Source organism: Phoenix dactylifera, chromosome 1, assembly GCF_051530095.1.
Source record: "Phoenix dactylifera cultivar Ajwa chromosome 1, Ajwa_hap1_PhDact_Kaust_v1.1, whole genome shotgun sequence".
In the NCBI taxonomy this organism is placed as follows: domain Eukaryota; kingdom Viridiplantae; phylum Streptophyta; class Magnoliopsida; order Arecales; family Arecaceae; genus Phoenix; species Phoenix dactylifera.
This window is the reverse complement of record NC_143190.1, coordinates 9,836,273-9,858,752: the sequence shown is the minus strand read 5'-3', so window position 1 is coordinate 9,858,752 and position 22,480 is coordinate 9,836,273. Positions and strand designations below refer to the sequence as shown.

Sequence of the window (22,480 nt, the reverse complement as noted above, 5' to 3'; positions counted from 1 at the left end):
TGCCGGGAGATACTCGAGCACCGTGGTCTTCGGGAGCTCGCTCATGCGGAATGTCGCCAGTTTTGACAGTTGGTCTGTCTTGCATTCTCCGCCCTGGGGATGTGCTGGATGTCGAAGGAGCCCAGCGTGGGGGTGAGGTCTCGGACCTTTTGGAGATACTTCTGCATTGATGGCTCTCTTGCTTCAAAGTTTTCCAAGATCTGGCTCACGACCAGTTGAGAGTCGCTGAAGGCCTTCAAGCTCCCGACCTTCAGCTCTTTTGCCAGCTTCAGCTCGGCAATAAGCGCCTTATACTCCGCCTCATTATTTGAGGCGGAAAATTCGAAGCGTAGGGCCTACTCTGCAACTACCCCATCTAGGCTGGTGAGGATGAGGCCCGCTCCACTACCCACCGAGGTCGAGGAGCCGTCTATATGTAGAACCCATGGCCGCTCTAGGGTCTCTATCAATGTAAGCTCGAGCCCGGGATCATCAGGCAGAGTACATTCAATAATGAAATCGATGAGCACTTCGGCCTTAACTGCTGGCCTCGGGCAGTATTCGAGGTCGAATTCTCCGAGCTCGACCGTCCACTTTACGATTCTCCCCACGCGATCCGACCGTTGCAGAACTTGCTTTATAGGCTGGTCGGTCAGTATGGCCACGGTATGGGCTTGGAAGTAGTGTCAAAGCTGTCGAGCCGAGATGACCATATAAAGCTTGGAGTATCGGATCTCAGCATCCCTCAGGATCCGGCTGGTATAGTACACTGGCCTTTTGAGACTTGTCTTCTTCTCGAACCAGGACCGAGCTTACCGCCACCAGGGAGACGGCCAGATACAGATAGAGGAGCTCGCCTTGCTGAGGCTTAGTAAGGAGTGGAAGGGAGGCAAGATAGCGTCTGAGCTCTTCAAAGGTTTGCTGGCATTCTTCGGATCACAGGAAGTTCTTCGGTCACTTGAGGATTTTGAAGAATGGGAGGCATCATTCGGCCGATTTGGAGACGAACCTTCCCAGGGCTGCAACTCGCCTGGTAAGCCGTTGTACCTCCTTGACTATCTTTGCCGGCACCATTTCTTACGGTGCTCGAATCTTCTCATGGTTCGCTTCGATTCCGCGTTGGGTTACCACGAAACAGAGGAACTTGCCCGAGGTAACTCCGAAGGCGCACTTGGCGGGGTTGAGCTTCATTCGGTACTTCCTGAAGATGGAGAAAGCTTCATTGAGATCAGCTATGTGGTGCTCCACTGTCCGGCTCTTCACTAACATGTCGTCTACATAAACCTTAATGTTTCGGCCTATTTGATCTTTAAAGACCTGGCTGACCAGCCTCTGATACGTCGCTCCGGCATTCTTCAGCTCGAACAACATCACTTTGTAGCAGTAGAGACCCTTGTCAGTGATGAAGGCCATTTTCTCCTTATCCTCGGGCGCCATTCGGATTTGATTGTACCCCGAGAAGACGTCCATGAAGGTCAGCAGCTGGTGTCCCAAGGTGGAGTCAACGAGCTGGTCGATATTGGAAAGAAAAAAGCTGTCCTTTGGACAGACTTTGTTCAGGTCGGTATAGTCCACACACATGCGTCATTTTTCGTTGGCCTTCTTCACGAGGACTACATTGGCGAGCCAGTCAAGGTAGGAGACTTCTCAGATGAAGCTGGCCTCGAGGAGTTTGTCCACCTCCTCGGCCGCCGCTCGCTGTCGCTCCGGCGCAGAAATCCATTTCTTCTGCCTTACAGGCTTGCAGGTCGGTTTCACCTGGAGTCGATGAACCATAACATCGGGGTCTATTCCCGGCATATCCATGGGCGACCAGGCGAAGACATCCATGTTGGAGTGGAGGAACTTAATCAGATGATTTCTCTCGTGCGAGCTCAGGCTGGAGCCAATCTGCACGGTTAGCTCTGGACAGTCTTTTCTTAAAGAGATTTGGATGAGGAGCTCACCAGGTTCTACCCATTCTCTCTGAGGCTTGTCTCGCACTTCTAGGGTTTCAATGGGCAGGACCCGGTCTGACACTTAGGCTGGCACCTCAATTGGTTGTTCTGCTTGGCCCGGTTCTTTGGTTGGTTGTTTTGCTTTGAGGGTCGCCATATAGCATTGCTTGGCTATCATCTGGTCCCCATGAGTTTCGCCTACTCCTTGTTCGGTAGGAAACCGTACGAGCAGATGGTACGTCGAGACCACTGCTTGGAGGACCTTGAGTCCTAGTTATCCAAAAATGGCGTTGTAGACTGAGGGCAGGCGGACCACAAGAAACTCCATCCTCACGATACTCTCTCGAGGGGCGAGCCCGACCGTGATAAGTAGGCGGATCTCGCCCTCAACCGGGACCGAGTCTCCGGTAAATCCGACCAGCGGAGCGTTCATTCTCCAGAGCTGGCCGTCTGTCATTCCCATTTTTTGGAAGGCATCATAATACAAAATGTTTACTGAGCTTGCATTATCAACTAAGACACGTTTTACATCAAACTTATTCATGACCATGGAGATGACCACAGCATCATCGTGAGGAATCTCAACTCCTTTCAAGTCCTCGTCCAAGAATGAGATGGCCTCAGAAGTGCATTGACGCTTCGGAGGGATCCTTCCCTCGGCCGATTCTCCAGCAGAGCTTCCTTCGGCCGAGCCTCTTCCTATGGGGTTGATGGTGCCAGCGATAGGCCTGTTGTCATTTGGACCTTCAGGGGGTGCATCATTCTCCTCCGACCTTCTTTCATCACGCTGGCTTTGCACGAACCGGTTGAGGACCCCATGGTGAATGAGTGCTTCGATCTCGTCTCGGAGTTGAAAACATTCATTTGTGTCGCGGACATGGTCTCGGTGGAAGCGACAGTATTTCCTGAAGTGGCACCGAAGTTCTGATTTCCGCATCGGGGGTGGGGGTTGGAGATAGTTCCGACCTTCTATCTCTATAAGAATTTCCGTCCTAGGTGTGTTGAGTGGAGTGTAGTTCTCGTACCTTTCCAGAGGGATTCGCTGCCGAGATGGAGACCTCGGCCAAGGCGGGGATCTCGGTCGAGGCTGTGCCCGCTGTCGAGGTGGACTCCTTAGGTGGGGGGACCGACTTCTCGGGCGGCCGCGCTCCTCGCGGTGCCTTTTCTGCTTCTTCGAGGCCTGCTCGGTCGCACTTCGCCTGGAGGCGATAGCCTCCTCAGCCTTCGCATACTTCCGAGCTCGAGCCAACATTTCGGTGAAGTCGGCGGAAAAGTTCTTCTCAATGAAGAAGAGGAATCTATTGGACCGAGCTTCTGTCTTTAGCGTTGACATGGCTATCGACTGATCAAGCTCGCAAACCTCCGAGGTTGCGGCGGTGAAGCGGTTGATGTAGTCTTTGAGGGACTCTCCCTCTTTTTGCTTGATGTCGAGAAGGAAGTCCGACGTACGCTGCTGACGTCGGCTGGCAACAAAGTTGGTGGCGAACTGCCTGCCGAGCTGTTCGAAGGAGGATACAGTGCTCGGCTTCAACCCGGAGAACCAAAGTCGAGCTGTCCCTCGGAGTATTGCGGAGAAGGCCTTGCAAAGCACGACCTCCGAGGACCCTTGCAATGCCATGAGGGCTTGGTAGCTTTCCAAGTGGTCAAGAGGGTCCGTAGTCCCGTTGTAGGGCTCTATCTGGGACATTTTGAACCGTGGTGGGACCGGTTGATCCTCAATCTGGCGGGAGAAGGGTGACTTGGTGGAGAACTCAAAGTCAGCCTCATGCCTTGCCTTCTGGCTATGGAGCGCCTCGATCTGCCGCTCAAATTTTTCGACCTTCCTGTCGAGTTCCCCGCCCTAGAGGACTGCCACGGTGGTCTGCTCCGGCGCTGGTTCGCTTGGGGCTGATTCTGCCTCTGAGGGCTGCGACCGTCTGTCTAGGTGTCTCCCTATTGGTTCTCTCCGAGGAGACGTCCGAGTTGAGTCCTGGTAACCGCGCTGTCCTCCGTTGTTGACCCTCGAGGAGTCATGGGGATTAAGCCCTTGGAGAGCTGGTTCCTTCGGAGGGAGGGCCGATTGAACCTGAATCTATGGAGGCAGCATAGGAGGGGCCTCCACGCATTGCAAGCCTTGGACTGCGGCAGCCAAGGCTTGAACTTGCTGCACCAGGATGTTGAACTGCTCCGATTGGACTTGAGGAACTGGATCCGCCGGAGGCCTTGGTGGTGAGTTCTAGATTGAGTGTCCAGAACTTGGTGCACGGTGACGGGAGGCGTTGGAGGCTCCTTTGCTTCTTAGCTTCATGATCACGACTTGGGCCCTTCCTCTAGCGCCAACTGTTGCTGGAAATTGGACCCGGGGGTGACCACTGGCTGAGAAGGAGGAGCTCCGGTGCTTATGGTGCGTCGGCGGGCTGCGTCCTCCGGGGAACCTGCAAAAAGCCGGTGGTCGGAACTTCCGACGCCGGCCCTCCGATGCTTAAGTCAGAGCGAAGCTTTAATAGAGAAAGAGGGATGAGTTGTATATTGGAGTCTAAAAATCAGAATCCTCCTTCAAGAGGAAGAGGTTCCTCTTCTATAGGAGGGGTAAAGGGTTACCTGTGATGTGACCGATCGTGTGAATTAATGCATTATCGTGGAGGGCTAGACTGGAGCCGATGAGTTGTTGTGGATGACCGGACGTAGTTGAGTGAGTCAACTGGTTGTCGTGGAGGGCCTAAGATTTTGAGTATGCTGGAGGTCCGTGGAGATCGTGCGTATTTAATGGTTGGCAGTCGTAGCAAGGCATGGTCCCTGGTTGATATATTACGGCGTGGCTGGCTAGTGAAGCATGGTGCGGTGGGGCTGCTGCAGGACGTGGCTGCAGCATGTGGACGATCGACTCGGCCTTCTCAGATCGGCTCGGCCTTCATGAACTCGGCTTGGCCTACTGAAGTCGGGGCCCCTTGAGGTCGGGCGCCTCGAGGTCGGACGCCTTGGCGCTTGGCATCACGTGCTGGCAACGCATCCACGTGCTTCGGGGCAATCCATTTTTTTCCCAACAATTACCATTTCTGATGCACTTTCAAATTTGAATTTGAATTTTAAATGCACCGGAAATGATAATCATATTGGCATATCTTGTGATTGTTGTTGGAAATAAATAAACTTAATTGTACATTGAATCAAGAGATGTTATTTGAGACATTTGTGTTTCCAATAAACCTTTTGTCTTACCTATGAAATTTACTTAGAATTCCTCTTTATGAGTAAAACCATAGTGTCATTCATAAATATGACTCTTGGTATTTTGTATAGAGGTTACTTAAAGGATTGTAAAATTCTCTTTATAAAGGGTTGTTACTTGAGTCATTTTGTAATGAAGAGAGTTGAAGTAATTTAATACAGAGTAAAGTTCTTTTCATTCCTTAGTGAAAACAATACTACGATATTCTTCTTCTCCTCCATCCACCTCTTCAATTGTAACTGACATGAATTGAATCTCCCATCAAAAGATAGGAGTAAATCACCAAACTTGCATTTTGAGAAGTTGTTGATGCAAAAGACGTGAGCTCCATAATATTATAGCTAGCCATAAGGAGCAAACAAATCTGCTATTAATAGAGACGAGTTGCAAAGCATGTCAAGCTAAAGTATGACTGGAGACTGTTTATGTGTATGGTTTGAAGGAACTTTCTCTTAGAAAAAGGCTATAGAGTAGTTGAGGGTATCTGAGTGCACTGGTTTAGTGCAACGGGTCTAGATAGGTTCAAGGGTTGGCGAGGGTTGGCGGGCAGCATCTCTATCTATGATGGGTAGATTGACCCTGATCAAATCTGTATTAGGCTCCATGCCCATCTATCACATGGCGAACACAGTGGTGACAAAGACAGTATTGATGAAGATTGAGCGGCTACTTCAGAGCTTCTTATGAGGCTCGTATGGAGATGGTCATGGGATGCACCGGTGGCACGGGAGAGCGTTTGTCTTCCATCCAACAGGGGTGGCCTTGGGGTATTGTCTCTTCTAGAGAGGCGGAAGGCGCTCATTACCCAGCATGTAGTTCGGTTCATATTGGACCTGCAGGAGTTTTGGAGTTGGACTATGGCAGCCTACTATGGGTGGAGGGCACTGAGGTGCCGGCCCGAGAAGGGCAGAAAGATAGCGAGGTACCTACCTATTGTATTGGCTCACACCAGATGGCTGATAGGTGATGGGCGGAGCATTGATGTGGCTAGTGACTCGTGGGTAGATGTTCTCCCTTTGCGGCATTAGCTTACTACGGTCAGCGCTGAGGCAGCGGAGGGTCTGCATGTACGCGATCTCTTTGTTCCTGGAGGGGCTGCATGGGATGAAACTAGGTTTTTCAGCTTTTTGGGGAGCACCTTGCGGACAGAATCCGATCTCTTCCGGTACCAGGGTGTGCAGGCCCAGATATCTGGGTATGGAGTACCTCGAGTAGGACCGGAGTTAGAGTAGGAGATCTTTCCTGCATCCTTCGATGAGAGCATGAGCCGGGGTAGATTGTGATGGATCTGGCGCATGGGTCTCCACCTGAGGGACTTGCACGGCCTACTAGATCTGGCTGGTAAAGAATGTTCGAACTTTTGGCGAACACAACATGTCGTTGAGGCTCGTGGTGGAGAACGCCCGGGCTCAAGCGGCGAAAATTAGTCATATCACACCCGTTAGAGGGGCCTTGACAGTTCGGGACATCTGAGGTTTCCATTATGCTTCGGCAGCACCCCGCACGATGTTTTTTCCTAGGAGCTCCCACCCTCGAGCTTCCTCGAGGTCAACTTCGATGGATCTGTCTTGGACGGAGGCACGAGGGGAGGCGCGGGTTTTGTTATACAGGACTCGTACGCCAGGGTAGTGGCTATAGGTGGCTGTCAGTTATTCGACATCTCGATTTTCGATGCGTAGCTGAGGACTGCTTGAGCGGGCCTTCGTCATGCCTGACACAATTTATGAGCCAACTCTATTATTCTGGGGGGCGACTCGGCCATGGTCATTAGTTGGATTCGGAGGGGACCCAAGGGGCAACGGCTGTGACCACCCATTGCTCTGAGATATCTGGGCAATGCTGAGGGATAGAGGGGCCTTCAAACCAAGCACATTTTCCAAGAAGCTAATGGGGTTGCGGATTAGGTAGCTGCTTATGTGGTCAGTCATTCTGGTAGTACCTTATGGACTAGAGATGGGGAGTTGCTTTAGGCACTCCGAGGCATTTTGTTTTTTGACTTTATTGGGTGCATCTGTACTCGTCATGTATGATCCATCCACCTTAGCCAAAAAAAAGGCTATAGAGTTCATGGCGACTCTTCATTTGTTTTCAGACATTGCTTGACTAAATTGTACTACTGGTTGGGGCCAAGTAAATTATGCATGAGTGGGTAATGTTAATTCTAGTACGTATAAAGTTCGTGATTAGGCTCTTTGATTGATATAACAACCATCCAAATTTTATTTGAAAATTTCCAAAATGAAAGTTGAAGATATGGCCCCCTACTCATTCTCTTATTTTGTAAGAAAAAAAACTTAATCATAGCAGGCGGATAGGATTTACCCATTTAAAAAGTGGCAAAATGTTCAAATATCTTGTACATCATCAATCAAGTACCTAGGACCTCATTCTTCTCCTTGCAAAAAAAAAAAATCTACATAAATGCTTACTTGGCAGCAGAACTAGGTCAATATAGCATGTTATCCGATGCATATGGACTTGTCTTGATATCTTCCGGTTAGAGATAATCATGGGTCGGGCCTCGAGCCCAGACTATACTTATTTTTATTTGGGCTTCGAGCCGGGCTTATTTAAAATTTAATACTTTCTATGCCCAAAGCTAGCTTATGATCTGCTCTATTCTTGGTCATTGGTCAATACGATTTTGACACCTTGATCTATAATCATTAATGTATTTAGCTTTTGATAGCCTTTAATAAATACTTTGCTATCATACTGCTCTAGGTCTTTTTTCTTTTCTTAAAAATTAAAAGAAAAAATAAAGTTTCCTCAAAAAATAAAAAAATAAAAAGGTTGGGCCTGGCATGGGAGAGGATTAGGTATTTTGTTGCTTCTTTTGCTTCTGCTTTGTCATCTTTCATTTTCTGTATTTGGTTGGAAAAAGAGAACATATAAAAACCAAATCAAATAATGAAGAAATTGGAAACTAAAAGAAAAACCAAAGAAATCATTATTTAGATCAACTTTTAGATCATGTTGGCATGCCGTTAAAGGATGCATAGTATAGTTGGTCGATAAACTGATTTGGTTAAAGAAGAACAAATAGCATAACCTTGATAAGTTTATTTTAGGGGGAGGATGAAATAATATTATCCATCCAAAGGATTTGAAAATACACTTACATCAAATAGAAATGAAAACATACACAAAATCATCTCATTTTCCATATGGTCCTATGATTTGTAAACATCCTTATAACATCAAAATCTAATACGACAAGTCTAAAATTTACCTTATTGTCCCTTGATGCTTGCTTGTGAGTTGCTTGTTAGGCATCCTCGCACGCAAGGTGGAGGATATTTAAGGTGTTGAAAGTATAGGCGTGGAATTCTTCGGAGAACCACAATTTTATGCTAGAGTTTATATAGAAGGGTTGATTACTAATTTAATATAAATATAATAAATTTCAGTTAAAAGATATTCATGCTTTTATGCAAGTATTAACAATAAAAACATACATGAATTATTTTTGCGATAAGTGTATATACAATGACTATAAGAAAGGGAGACTTTTAGATTGTCGGGTAGTACTAAATTAAATTTTCGAGCCATATAGGATAAGATGATAATAAGCATTTGGTAGCAAAGTTGACAAGAAGTATTTACTAATAGTTATGTCCAATTCATTACTAAAGTATTATTATGTGTAACAGCATGGGATAATATTCTCTCTCTTGCAAGAGTGCATCTACAACCTAATATTATTTAGGCATCTCGTTACACATGCAATGTACAGGGTGTGTTCAGCTAATAAAGAGTGTATTGTGCTCCTATCAATCATGATTACTTAAAATGAATATAGAAGCATATATCAAATTTTAGTTACTACAATTCCAAGGGAAGTAAAATGTGTGAACTCAAGCACACTAATATTAGACATTTAATTTAGTGCATTAGTGCTGAGCAAGCATGGGTGGCTTTCATTTGCCTCCAATGGAAACAGCGGAAAAAAGTGGATCAATACTTCAATACTAACATATTTTTTCTAACAAATGCCGGTACAGGTGCTCGCGGGCGCTTCAGGTGTGGGGCCTCGTATTGACCCACCAGCTGACATTCACCTCCACTGAGATCTTTCTGAGCCAGTTGAGGGACTCAGCTCGGAGATTTGACACGATGGATAGGGCAGCAGTATGAGCTTATGTGACATATCATATTTGGCTGGACAGGAATGCGAGGATCTTCGAAGGAAGGGGGTTTTATCCGAGATCAGTGGTTGGTAGGGCTCTTGCACATGCAGCTGAGTTAGCGAGCACGGTAGCTGACATTACACCTGGAGATGACAGGGACATCTGGGTGGGGTTCCTCTTTGGCTCTTTCAGCGCCTAGGTATGCGATGATACCGATGGTATCCTGGGAACCCCCACCTCCTGGATTTCTCAAGGTGAATTTTAACGGCAGTGTATCGACCAGTGGTAGTAGATGTAGCGTGGGTTTTGTGATCCGAGACCATGATTCTAAATTGATCATGGCCGGAGGTCGATGTACTTTTGATCGGTTAGTTCTTGTGGCGGAGCTGCACGCAGCATGGGAGGGTCTCAGCTATGCTAGAGCACACCTAGGGTGCTCGACGGATACTCTTAGAGAGCAACTCATCCACAATGGTCGACTGGATTCGGTGCAGACAGGCTAGGCCAGATCTGCACCCGCTACTCCAAGATATTTGGAGCATGGGGGAGGAGTTAGATGTATTTCGGGTTTCGCATATTTTTCGGGAGGCAAACAGTACTGCGGACTGGATCGCCTCCTATGCAGCCCATCATTCTGGATATGTATTTTGGGGTACTTGCGATCGTGTGCTGCAGGCATTAGATCGTGTTTTGTCTTGTGATTGCTCTGGGCTCTCTCACCGACGTGTGTAGTGAGAAGCCGGTTTCACCCAAAGAAAAAAAAAAAGCCGGTACACCTTCTGTGAAGACAATTTACATTTTTTACATATAGAACCCTGACAATGTCTAAATTACAGATATATCGTATTTGTAATGCAGGTCATCGTTGCGCACATCTTAAAGCAATGTCGTCCTCCAATTTACAGCGGACCCTGGGTCGAACTTCGGACAGACTATTTCACATGCAGCCCCCTCCAGAATATCAAAATAATGAAGATCTTAGTCGTGTCATGCACCTGATTTCTTCCACGAGCCGTCGGCAAACGGTTACCGACATTGATTCACATTTTCCTCCATATCTTTTTCAAACAGATCCCTGTCAAAAAGATGAAATTATAATTTTTACGCACGTGCGGTGGAGTATTCTTGGGCTCCCAAAGATTTCCTCAATTTACATTTTTTACATATAGAACCCTGACAATGTCTAAATTACAGATATATTGTATTTGTAATGCAGGTCATCGTTGCGCACATCTTAAAGCAATATCGTCCTCCAATTTACAGCGGACCCTGGGTCGAACTTCGGACAGACTATTTCACATGCAGCCCCCTCCAGAATATCAAAATAATGAAGATCTCAGTCGTGTCTTGCACCTGATTTCTTCTACGAGCCGTCGGCAAACACTTACCGACATTGATTCACATTTTCCTCCATATCTTTTTCAAACAGATCCCTGTCAAAAAGATGAAATTATAATTTTTACGCACGTGCGGTGGAGTATCCTTGGGCTCCCAAAGATTTCCTCATCCGTCTCTCCCGCTGGCGACGACTTCGAAGTCGAGCTCCGAAACACCCCAAGTCCGCCGCCTCGTAATCTCCGTCATTCTCTAGCTATACCCTATAAATAGGAGCTCTCGATCTTCCCTCGGTTCCTTCTAATTCTCCGCCACTGTCCCCCGGCGAGCTCGTCTCCTAGGGTTTCCGCCCAAGAAAGCAAGAAATGGCCCAATCACTACACCTCCTCGCCCCTCCCTCCCCCTCCCCGTCCCCCTCCCCTCGCCTCCTCCGCCCCCGCCTCCCCTCCCTCCCCCATCATCAGCAACTCCTCCGCCGCCAGATCTGCCGCGCCTCCGCCGCCCCGCCTCCGGCGCCCGATCTCGGCCCGGTGGTCCTTGCCTCCGAGAATGGCATCAGCTCCTCCGCGGCCGCCGCGGCGGCCATCGACGTGGACGCGGTGACGGAGGCGGAGCTGAAGGAGAATGGGTTCCGGAGCACGCGGCGGACCAAGCTGGTGTGCACGATCGGGCCGGCGACGTGCGGGGCGGAGCAGCTGGAGGCGCTCGCCGTTGGGGGGATGAACGTCGCCCGGATCAACATGTGCCACGGAACCCAGGACTGGCACCGCCGCGTCATCCGCCAGGTCCGCCGGCTCAACGAGGAGAAGGGGTTCGCCGTCGCCGTGATGATGGACACCGAGGGGAGTGAGATCCACATGGGTGATCTCGGCGGCGCCGCCTCTGCCAAGGCCGAGGTGAAGATTCTTGATGGTTCTTTTTCAACACATAAATTTGGTTGCCTTTTCTTTGGCTTAGATCTAGGTGATGTTGAATCTTTTTTTTTTTTTTTTGGGTGAAAAGTGATGTCGAATCTTGACTTAGCTGATCCAGTCTGTTCGCTAGTGGCCTATAATAAGCTAATATTTTTGTATATAATTTTTATATTCTAATTAAACATGATGAATTAGGGTGCTAATGATGTGCACTAACTTTTTTCCCCCTTGCTTTTTTTTTCCCTGGTAAGTAATTGGGTTCCCACATCTTGTGCGATAACTTGGAGTTGGAAATATATGAAAGTACTAGTTACTTCTAGGATTACTGACACCATCGCCTACTTTCACCACACTAGAAATGACTACTCGTAATTGATATAACCTGTTAAAAAGTTGAGCTTATCAAAAGGAGGGAAGCTGTGAACAATTTCGGTGATGCCGTTTGTTATAATTGACCATCAATTCTAGTGGCCCTAGAGCATATTTTCTTAGAGCATGGCTCAGGAAGGGTCATAACTAGGGATGTCGGTGTGATACAAGTGGGAACCATAAATTGGATTCATGTAGCAAATTCTCAAACTCATTTTGATGCCTAATAAAGAAAGCTTAGACCTGGGAATATCCCCTTCAATTTTCAATGGATTAATGCCTACTAGTTGATTGCTTGTTACAAGTGCAGCTTAATCTTTTCCATTCTAGGAAATGACTTTGTTTTGGCAGGCTTCTCCAGATAGGTGCATCACCCTAATTTTGGTGCTGAAATTTTGATAACCATGTATTTTTCCTGTTCCATCTAAGGCACCTATCTTGATGCTCTTGCTTTTAGACACTAGACTTATCCAACTGAAATCACTTTTAACTTCTATGCCCGTCTATTGTATTCACAAGTTATGCAACATAGAATTTGGACTGTAGATATATATTTGCATGTTTACCGTGCACTCTGTTATGTCGTATTCTATGCTATGCAGGATGGTGAGATTTGGACGTTCAGTGTCAGAGCTTTTAACTCGCCCCTTCCAGACCGAACTATTCATGTGAACTACGATGGGTTTGCTGAAGGTTATGTTCTGACCCATTATTTGCTTAAGAGACAAGGCTCTTCTTTTTATTTTTTGTATTAATTCTGTATTCTTTAATGTTTAAGCTGTTGGAATTTTTGACAGATGTGAGGGTGGGTGATGATCTTATCGTGGATGGGGGAATGGTCCAGTTTGAGGTGATTGAGAAGATTGGTCCAGATGTAAAATGTCGATGTACCGATCCTGGTCTGCTGTTGCCACGGGCTAATATAACTTTCTGGCGCGATGGTAGTCTAGTTAGGGAACGTAATGCCATGCTTCCTACAATTTCTTCTAAGGTGGGTACATCCTTATGAAGTGACTGAAAATCTTTGAAAATTGTAAGTTAAGTGGAGGAATCTGTTGAACTGATTATCAATTGTCATGATATGCTTAAATGTTGAATTTGCTAAACTTTTGTAACTACTCATTTCATGGTTTTCATTTTGGTTTCCTTGTTAACATACAGAGCACTACCCATATTAAAACCTCGTTATTTAATAACTTCTCCCTTCATCTTAAATACGATGGGTACTATGAAAGCTCATTGACTTGTATACAAACATCCATGAACAAGTTTTTTGTTGAATTTTGTGGAATGTTGATGTAACTTGAGGAATACAAATGTTTGGATATCTTCTGTCGCTTATAATTTTCATCAATGCTGTGAATTTCTTTTCTTTTTATGTCTAACTCAGGTCATCCCCACTTACATTCTTTCTTCTCAACCTTTTGCCATGACTTCCACTAGGGTAGTTTGGGTGATTCTCTTTCTGTATTCTTTGGATCAGGTTCAAGCCTGTCATTTTTGGTTGCTATTAGAAGATTGTTGCAATTTGGTAGATATCTTTGATTCCTTTTGTCAATTGCTTGCTGATTATCCATGGCATTTTTGTCTTTGTCAAGTTTAACCAATGCACCAAGCTCTCTTGTAGGTTGCAGCTTGATGTCTGAACTTGTGCATTCTTGAACTTGGCTATTCTTTTATACTTGTTATGTTCTTTGTTCACTATTTCTTATTACATTCACAAGTTTTTTTTTTGCTCTCGATGTGGATGCTATGGGATGGAATATTAATAGAGGTTCACTAAAGTGGCCATGAACAGTTTAAGTTAGGTTCTGTTCTGTTGTCCAAGAAATAGAAACTATGGAAATATGTTCGTAAACTGATATTTTTGTTTGATTTATTGAATTCTGTGTATTTGTGTGCATGCATTCATATACATATCTATGCATGCATGTACCTGTGTATGTATGACAAGATGATTAACTGGTTGAAGAATCTCACAAGTAGAGTGGTAGCTTGCTAGATGCTACGAAAACTTCGCATTTCATACCTTGTGCTTTTGGATCTTTGCAGGATTGGCTGGATATAGACTTTGGGATTGCCGAGGGTGTTGATTTTATTGCGGTTTCATTTGTCAAGTCTGCAGAAGTCGTTAATCATCTCAAAAGCTACATAGCTGCACGATGTCGTGACAGGTAGTTGGAAAGAGCTTTCTTTATGCTATTTTTTCCTTTGTTTAGTTCTTTTCTTTATTGGAGGGATTGTGTGTGTTGGAATTTATGAAGTATCAAGTTGAAGTCACAAGCAACTTTAGCATAGGATTGAGCAAAAATTGCTAGTCACAGACAATTTAGCTTATTAGCTTTAGTTTTTTATCTTCCTGGAGTGAAACAAAACTTGGACAAACTTTTGACAAGAAGTCATTTTTTTTAATGGGCCATTGTATGTTGGTGGGAAGTATAATAATAATTTCAATCAAGGTAGACCGAACCGAACCGAACCGCTCGGTTTGGCCCATACCAAGCTGAGTCGGTGGAAATCTGGTCGGTTCGCCTATTGAAATCGATTTCGGTCATAAATCGGCTGGAGTGGATTCCGAACTGGCTGGAACTGACCGATCTCGGTTCGAAACTGGGCCCTTTCTCCCTCTGCTTCTTTTGTTAAAAAGAAGTGTTGGAAAATCCGAAGGCCTTCCCAATAGTTTTTTAATGAAGTTCATTTAGCTGTAAGATGGCTAAATGACTCTTCTTTCCACTTAATTTGCGAAATCACACCGATTTAACGCGATTGAAGGAAGATCCAAGTCTAAATAAGGTGTGATTTCTTTCCCTTATCTCATTTTTTTTATTTTTTGGCTTAAAAAAATAGCTCAAAATTTGCAAAATAAGAAAAGATCATGCCACCGCTGCTTGATTAGAGGGATGGATTGATGTGCCTTCTGACTATTCTAATGATCCGGATATCTACGAGAGACATCGCCACTCGACGAAATTTGAGATATCAGTATGTATATTGTGCTTTAAATATATGTAATTAATTATATTATTTTATATTTTTTACCTCACTACTTGATTTGAGGATATTTCATATTGCTTTTTGTAGCATGTAATATCTCAGTAGTCATTATATATTTTGTATCATTTTAAAACAACAAGATGTATCATTTAGGTTAAATTGGGATCATAGAAACATCAAAAAATATATATAAAAAAATTAAATTAGACTTAAAATTATTGAAAAAGTTCAAAAAGATTGATTACTAATTAAATCAACTTGAAAAATTCAAAAAAAAGGCCGTGTTGGTTATTGGCACACCCAAGCATACCGTATGTCGGTACTTCCGAACTGGTACTATACCGACCTGTCTACTGACTGGTATGGGTTCCGGTATCGATTCGGCAGATCTTGATTTCAATAATCATCTTATGTAATTGATAGATACGGAAGTAACCATGAACTAATTCTTCACTTTACTATGCCCCATGCCTTAATTTAAATTAGCTAGCGAATGAAACCTACTTTGTTGGTTGCACCAATACTAACATAGTAATACAAAAAGGTGCTAAGTTCTATTCAATATTTACTATAGTGATGGGATAAGGTTCTCTCTTTGTTAACGTGTAATAATGTTTATCTCTGCAAATTTCTATTCTTTGTCTAAATCCAAGTGTCTGACAGCTGCAATTGTATTCTGTTGTTAAGCCAGTTCGTACCATTTAGTTAAAATGTTGGTTATTCGTCTTTCACATAATGCAAATGTATGAGGTTTTTTTTCTAGTAATACTGCAAAGTAGAGCAACTTGAAATTAACAAGAAATGTTAAAGGAAACAAAGATATTGGGCTGTAAGTCTTCTCCACTCTTCACAAGCAAGGAGTTCTCTACAAGTTACTTCCAGTACTTAGAAATGTCAATGAATCTCAAATGTATACCTACAACATCCACACATACATTCTGGATCAATTTTAAGAAACTGTTCAAACTAGTGCTCATAATGATGCTCTATTTCTATGTTGTAGAAATATGTGAAATGTTCAGATATGGTTGTTAAATGGAGTTATTTTGTGTATACTGATGTTTTCCAAAATAATTTTAATTATGAAGCCACTCCCTTTTTTCTTCAACCATTAGCATTTTTTTGTTCAATAATGACCAAATATAGGCTCCTAATGATTTTATTACCCTACTCTCCACAGATTTCTATAATATTTTTTATATAAAAAAATTGGAAAAGGAAGCCCTTATGTCATCCATTTATCTAGTTATTTATGCTTGAGCCTTCTTTTCGCATGCAACAATTTTGTGAGACTGATGATGTTAAGAATTGAGAGTATAGGAAAAAGAGCTCGGCAAACTTGGAAATAGTTGCCTCAAAATGTAATGAGTAGGTGGTGATGCTTCTTCTTCGGTGCTATACTCTTGCTTCAAATGAAAGTCATACATAAAGAATTATTCATACATAATTATATTATATTTGTCGTGCACGTGCACATACAAATGCAAACTTGCTACATTGCCTTTTTTTGGTATCTGCCACTAGATGTTATAGATGCCTTGTTGTCCTAGTGTCTTTTGTTGCTACACTTAGTGGTCTAATTTGATTCTTTGACTATAACACCAGCATTGCAATTTTTCTGCATGGGCTTTTCGGGCTTTAAAGGCCTTCTGTCTGTGATAGAGGAATTGCTTTCATTGTGTAGGCATATATAAACCAAACAGCCAAATTGAAATAGGATTCCTTTAACCCTAATTTTTTTACTACAAAAGAATTAAATATGCTAGAGGGATCTATTCATTTGGTAATGATCCATAGATCCATGACATATAACTAAGCATGTGCTAAATAACTATATGCAGATTGGTCCTTATCGAATATGGTAATAGAATAGGCCTAGGAAAAAATGCAATAGGATGCTTTGCATTTTAGACTATTGTGGGTGGAGATGGGCATCAGTGCATGGGTCTGGAGAAGGGGTGAAAGTGGATTGGATAATATCCGTTCGGATTCGTTTTCGTATTCGAATCTATCCAGATATGGATAGAAATTTGAGCATCTAACTAATATCCGTAAAAAAAAATGGATATAGATATGGATAGACAACTATCCGATCCGTATCCGAATATTCGATTTCATTTGTAACCCTATTAAATTTTATACGACACTCATAAACATTTAAGAAAAATAAATGGCCATATTAATATGCTATTAACTTGATTTATTATCCACTTAGTAATATCTTTGATTTTGTGGTCATAAAGTTTAATTATCTGATTTATATCCGTATTGATATCCATACTTTCAGTATCCAATTTGTATCCGTATTTGTTAAAAACAAATATGGATATAAATTTTTACATTCGACTAACATCCGTATCCGTATCTATAATCATCAAACAAAACAAATATGGATATAGATATGCTAATATCCGATCCGATTTCAGCCCTAGTCTGGAGTTTGTAATTGTCATCACTAACTTAATTCTTTTCAACCATAGTTCTGCCATTTTCCTTTTGCACCTGTTCATGTTGTAATGTGGTTCCTCCCTTTTTCCATGACCTAAGTTTTTGCATTATGTATTTCTAGCATCATTGTCAAGTGCTCCTGCAGCTGCATCCTATCTTCATTTTCTGTGCTTTTTGTGCATGACTTAGGGCCCAAAATTTAAGTGACCCAAAATAATGAGCAAACATGAGGTTATAGAATGGGTCTTGGTTTAGTCAGAAGAAAAAGACTATAAATGCAAACAGTTACATGCACACAGATTTAGATACACATAGAGCACATGAAATGACCATTTAAATGCATTATTTAGTTTAAGAAAAGCTCAAGTGTATCTACCAATATGGACCATCTGTAGTTTTGATACTAGAAGTTCTCTTTTATTCTAGTGTGATTTGTTAAGTTTTGCTGGTCTTTGCCTGTCTTAATAGCAAAGGACATAATTCAATTCAACCAGAAAGATACATGTCCACAATATTGGTATAAATCTCTAATAATGACCCAATATTGTGTTTTGGATAGCTTGGCATGAAATACAGGCTGTCAGGGATGGGATATATTTGTACAGGGACAATGTCTTGTAGGTTAGAAAGGCTTTGTTCTTTCTGTATATCATGTGATTGTGGGAATATGGAACTTATCCGAATCTTTTCAATAAGTGTATTTGTATGGATATCTGCTGGTTTGTCTAATTAGCTCACAAGTATGTACTGCCCTTACAGTCATTAATTACTTGTATATATTGCCTTTTCAAGTCATTAGCATTTATATGTGCTGTCTTATGCTTCATTGTCCTTCTCAACTTCTTATGAGATAGCTAGCAGGAGGCTAGGAGCTATAATTAATAGGTTGTCTTGTCTCTTGCTCTCTATTGGGATGTGATCTCCCTTAACCCATCAGTATTTTGGTGCTGGCAATTATAGTGCCAATGTGAAGGCAGCTTGTCTGAATCCATTGCTTGTCAGCATTGGGCTGACATTTGCTGTGCAATAGGAAAACGGCCTATCTGCATTTTTTCAGAAACAAAAGGTCATAACAGGCCAGCCACATCCATCTGAAACTAGATTTGCTCTTTTCTAGTTCCAAATGCCTTTTTTTTTTTTTCTGGTTGTGTTCTCTGATATTAAAACCACCATGCATGTCATAGTTCTTCACCAATGAGCCTTAAGATAGCTTAAGACAAATGTTTTTCGATCTTGTATTTCCCATCAAAATTGTGTATGATTCTACTTCCGTGAAGGTTGAAAAGTTATCTAATTGAACAATTATTATGGTTCACTAGTTTTCCAGTATAAAATGAAAGAAGAATAGCCTCCCACCCCCTTCTCTCTTTCCTCCTTCCTATGAAATGTTCTCTTATGTGCTGGCTCTGCCTTCCTAACACGAATGATGAACAATATATGTTCCACAGTGATATTTCAGTAGTTGCGAAGATTGAGAGTATTGATTCTTTAAAAAATTTGGAAGAGATTATCCGCGCATCAGATGGAGCCATGGTAGCCAGAGGAGACTTAGGTGCTCAAATTCCACTGGAACAAGTTCCTTCAGCACAACAAAAGATTGTTAAAATGTGCAGGCAGCTCAACAAACCTGTCATTGTAGCTTCTCAACTTCTCGAGTCTATGATTGAATATCCTACACCAACTAGAGCTGAAGTTGCTGATGTATCAGAAGCAGTCCGGCAGCGGGCTGATGCTCTTATGCTTTCTGGTGAGTCAGCCATGGGTCAGTATCCAGAGAAAGCACTCACTGTCCTTAGAAGTGTAAGCCTAAGGATTGAAAGGTGGTGGAGAGAGGAGAAGCGCTATGAAGCAATGGAGCTGTCAGACATTGCATCGTCTTTCTCTGACAAAATCTCAGAGGAGATCTGCAATTCAGCTGCCAAAATGGGTAAGCAATCTCATCGTATTGACCCGTGATTCTCTGAATTGTGTTGATTATTTGGTGACCATTTTGAAGTTTTGTCATTTTTCCAAGTCAATAATTTCATTGTTCTCATTGAAAACAATGAGCATCAGGCTTCATCGTTAAGGATATGATTCTGCATTTGTTGTCTGGACTGCACTTCATAAGGTCACTTGCCTTTTATTTATAAAAGTTGGCTGCTTTCCATTGAAATATGTCTATGCTAGCATGCACGTTGTGATCCCTAGGCACAAAAGATTTCCAATTATGAAGTAATTGTATTATTACTCTCAATTTTTTATCACAGGTTCTCACCCCTTTTTCCCCTCTAATGGCAATGAAGTCTTTTTCCCCTTTTCTTTTTCAAAGTGGCTTGCAAAGGGTTGTGTTTTCTGGTTTGTTTTCTTTTTTTTTTTTTTAAACCTCACCAAGGCATTCTAGAATCTCAAATATATTATATTTACCCCACATTTTTTCCAAGAATGTTCCTGAATCATTAACCTCTTTCTTAGGCAAAACAATACCGAATTCCAACTTTATATGCCTTTTTTTCACTGAGTCACATTTAAATCTGGTTGTGCCCTGCCATACAGATACCGATCCTTGATAACTAAAATGGTATTCTTTTAATTGAGTACATACTATGTGAACATACCCTTTGAAATGTTTTGTGAAAGAAACTCATATCCTGTTGATGACACCTTAGTTATTTTGATGGTTATGCTGATGACACCTATTTAGTTCATGAGTGAAATCAGGGCGTCAGTAATGTTCTGGTCGACCATGTGCTATGGGCATCTAGTGAGCAGCCCATCTTTGCAAAAGATTCTAAAAGTACAAACTATGCCCTTTTTTTAGGTGAAAAGTAGAAAATATGGTAATATTACCTTGTATATGATTACTTTTGCTTTCATATTCAACTGCCGCTCGCTACTGGATTACAGCTTCCATGTTGGCTCCATGTTCACATAGTAAGCTTGCTGTAAGTGAATGTACCATTTGTTGTAGCTTACAAGCTGGCAGCAGATGCTTGTGTTCTTGTGTGATGTGTGTTATTGTTGATCATGTTTATTATGCTTTTCAGCTAACAATTTGGGAGTAGATGCACTGTTTGTCTACACAAAGACGGGACACATGGCCTCTCTTCTGTCACGCTGCCGCCCTGACTGTCCAATTTTTGCATTCACGACTTCAACGTCTGTAAGGAGACGGCTGAACCTGCAGTGGGGTCTGATCCCCTTCCGCCTCAGTTTTTCTGATGACATGGAAAGCAATCTTAACCGCACTTTCGCTTTGCTCAAGGCAAGGGGAATGATCCAGTCTGGTGACCTTGTCATCGCCCTCTCTGATATGCTACAGTCAATTCAAGTGATGAATGTCCCATAGCGGTAAGTTTACTGCTATTGTATCGTTTTCCTCCCTTTTTAGCTGTCTAAAGCTTAACTCCAACCTTTGAAGAGTTAACAAGTTTGTTGTATCAAACTCCATTTGTTTGTTATTAGTGAACAGTAGCAAATGAGCTATCAGGATTGAATTTCTGATAAAAATTGCATATCCTTTAAAAGCTGCTGCTACTATATATTCATATTCCTATTACATAAAATCAACAACGTACGGACATTTCATTATGCCGGAAGCTTCCTTTTATTATGAAAAATAGCTGCTGCCTTAATTTGATATGTGTGCTCTTAGGTTAGGTGGTTTTCTGAGAAAAGGTTTTTACTCTAGGTGATGGTAGATGTTCCTTAAACCATTATAGAATTTATTTGCTCGAACTATTTTTTTGCCTCGTTGCTGTTCAGTTATCTCTAGTGACATCATTAATTGTGAAATACCTGAGGTCAGGTTGGCAGGAGCTTTTGAGTTTCCGTTATAGATGTTCTTTGGGGTTTCAAGTCATCATCTTGCTAATAATCAGCTAGCTCTTGATCTGCCCAAATATTATATTGTAGTGAAGGCCATGGGATTTTTACATCCTATATTTTACCACGAACTTGAGAAACGTTGGTATGGATCCAACACCTCTGAGATGTTCCACTTTTGCAGAAAAGTTGAAGTATGCGATCTTTAGATGTTTTCGTTTTGTCTTAAATTTCCCGTGTCACCCATTTTGTTTCCTTGCTTTAAATGTCTTGTCGGTTAGTGATTGATAATTTGTAAAGGTTTTCAAGATGCTTTTGCCACCTGCATTCCTCAAATTTTGAGGATTGCAAAAACTAGTGTCATTTTTGTTTTTTTTAATATTTTTTAAACGTCGCTTACTATTGGGAAGTCGGGGGGAAAGAGGCGAAGAAATTCATTAAAAAAATGATGAATATTTTCGACATATGAAACTGGGGTGGTCTGTGTAACAGAAACCTGTGCTACGATTTGAACCCAAGGTCTATCTATAATTGATTGATCACACAAGCACTATTTTCCTAACCTATCATACTTACATGTATCATTGATTAATTCCTCTCGTAGTTGGCAGGGTGCTGGGAACACCTGTGCTGATTTGGATGAGCGGCAAAATTGCCATTCCAGGCCACAAATGGATGAAGAACACTTAGGAGGTCCCAGCTTGTGATTATTACTTGCTATATTTGTTGCATCTAGTTTATTTCATTAAATTTATTTACTTAAGAAAAAATAATCACAAATATAGCAAGCAAATATGCAACTAGGTATGGAAAAATAAAGAGTGAAGGAAAGGAATAATAATACACGATGATTTATAGTGGTTTAGTTTCTTTGTGAGCTTACATCCACTTTCCGGAATTCCTTTCCGAGATTTAATCCACTATGCTTATCCAAAGCTTTACAAATCGCTTGTCTTCCAGGTGCAAGCAATCTTTACACTTGGTGATATCCGAGCTAACTCTTGGTTGATCTACTCACTCAAAATACTTTCTTATTTATTTAGAGTATGACCCTCCCAAGCAATTCTTTCTATCACTCAAGCTAACAAAAGCTCAACAACTCTCTTACAATACTTAATCAAAATAACAAAAATGAAAGCGCTACACTCAATTTTTCAACGAAGAAGGCTTTTTACTTGTAAGCACAATACTCTCTTGATTTCTCTTCAATCCTCTATGGAACTTTTTTTCTTGCTGCAATATGAGGTATGAACCTCCTTTCATAGGCTTGAGAGCCATTTTTCCGTTTGAAACAATTTGAAGCTTTGAAAACCCTTTTTCAACACATTTAATGTAGGCAGATTTGGTTTCCTATTTTGCATC

The 22,480-nt window shown here is 42.4% G+C and overlaps 1 protein-coding gene across 2 annotated transcripts; it reads left to right on the top strand.

Moving 5' to 3' along the window:
- The first annotated feature begins 10,700 nt into the window (after nucleotides 1-10,700).
- On the top strand, nucleotides 10,701-22,063 carry LOC103716164 (pyruvate kinase isozyme A, chloroplastic-like). Of its 2 annotated transcripts, none has more exons than XM_008804051.5 (7): nucleotides 10,701-11,485; nucleotides 12,475-12,565; nucleotides 12,670-12,863; nucleotides 13,925-14,046; nucleotides 18,763-19,241; nucleotides 20,341-20,644; nucleotides 21,723-22,063. In XM_008804051.5, exons 1-6 carry the CDS (start codon nucleotides 10,955-10,957, stop codon nucleotides 20,640-20,642), a joined length of 1,719 nt encoding a protein of 572 aa, XP_008802273.2. In that variant the 5' UTR covers nucleotides 10,701-10,954; the 3' UTR covers nucleotides 20,643-20,644; nucleotides 21,723-22,063. The 2 variants fall into 2 exon arrangements, with proteins under 2 accessions (XP_008802273.2, XP_008802274.2); XM_008804052.5 differs by having other exon boundaries at nucleotides 10,720-11,485; nucleotides 21,730-22,063.
- The last annotated feature ends 417 nt before the right edge of the window (nucleotides 22,064-22,480 follow it).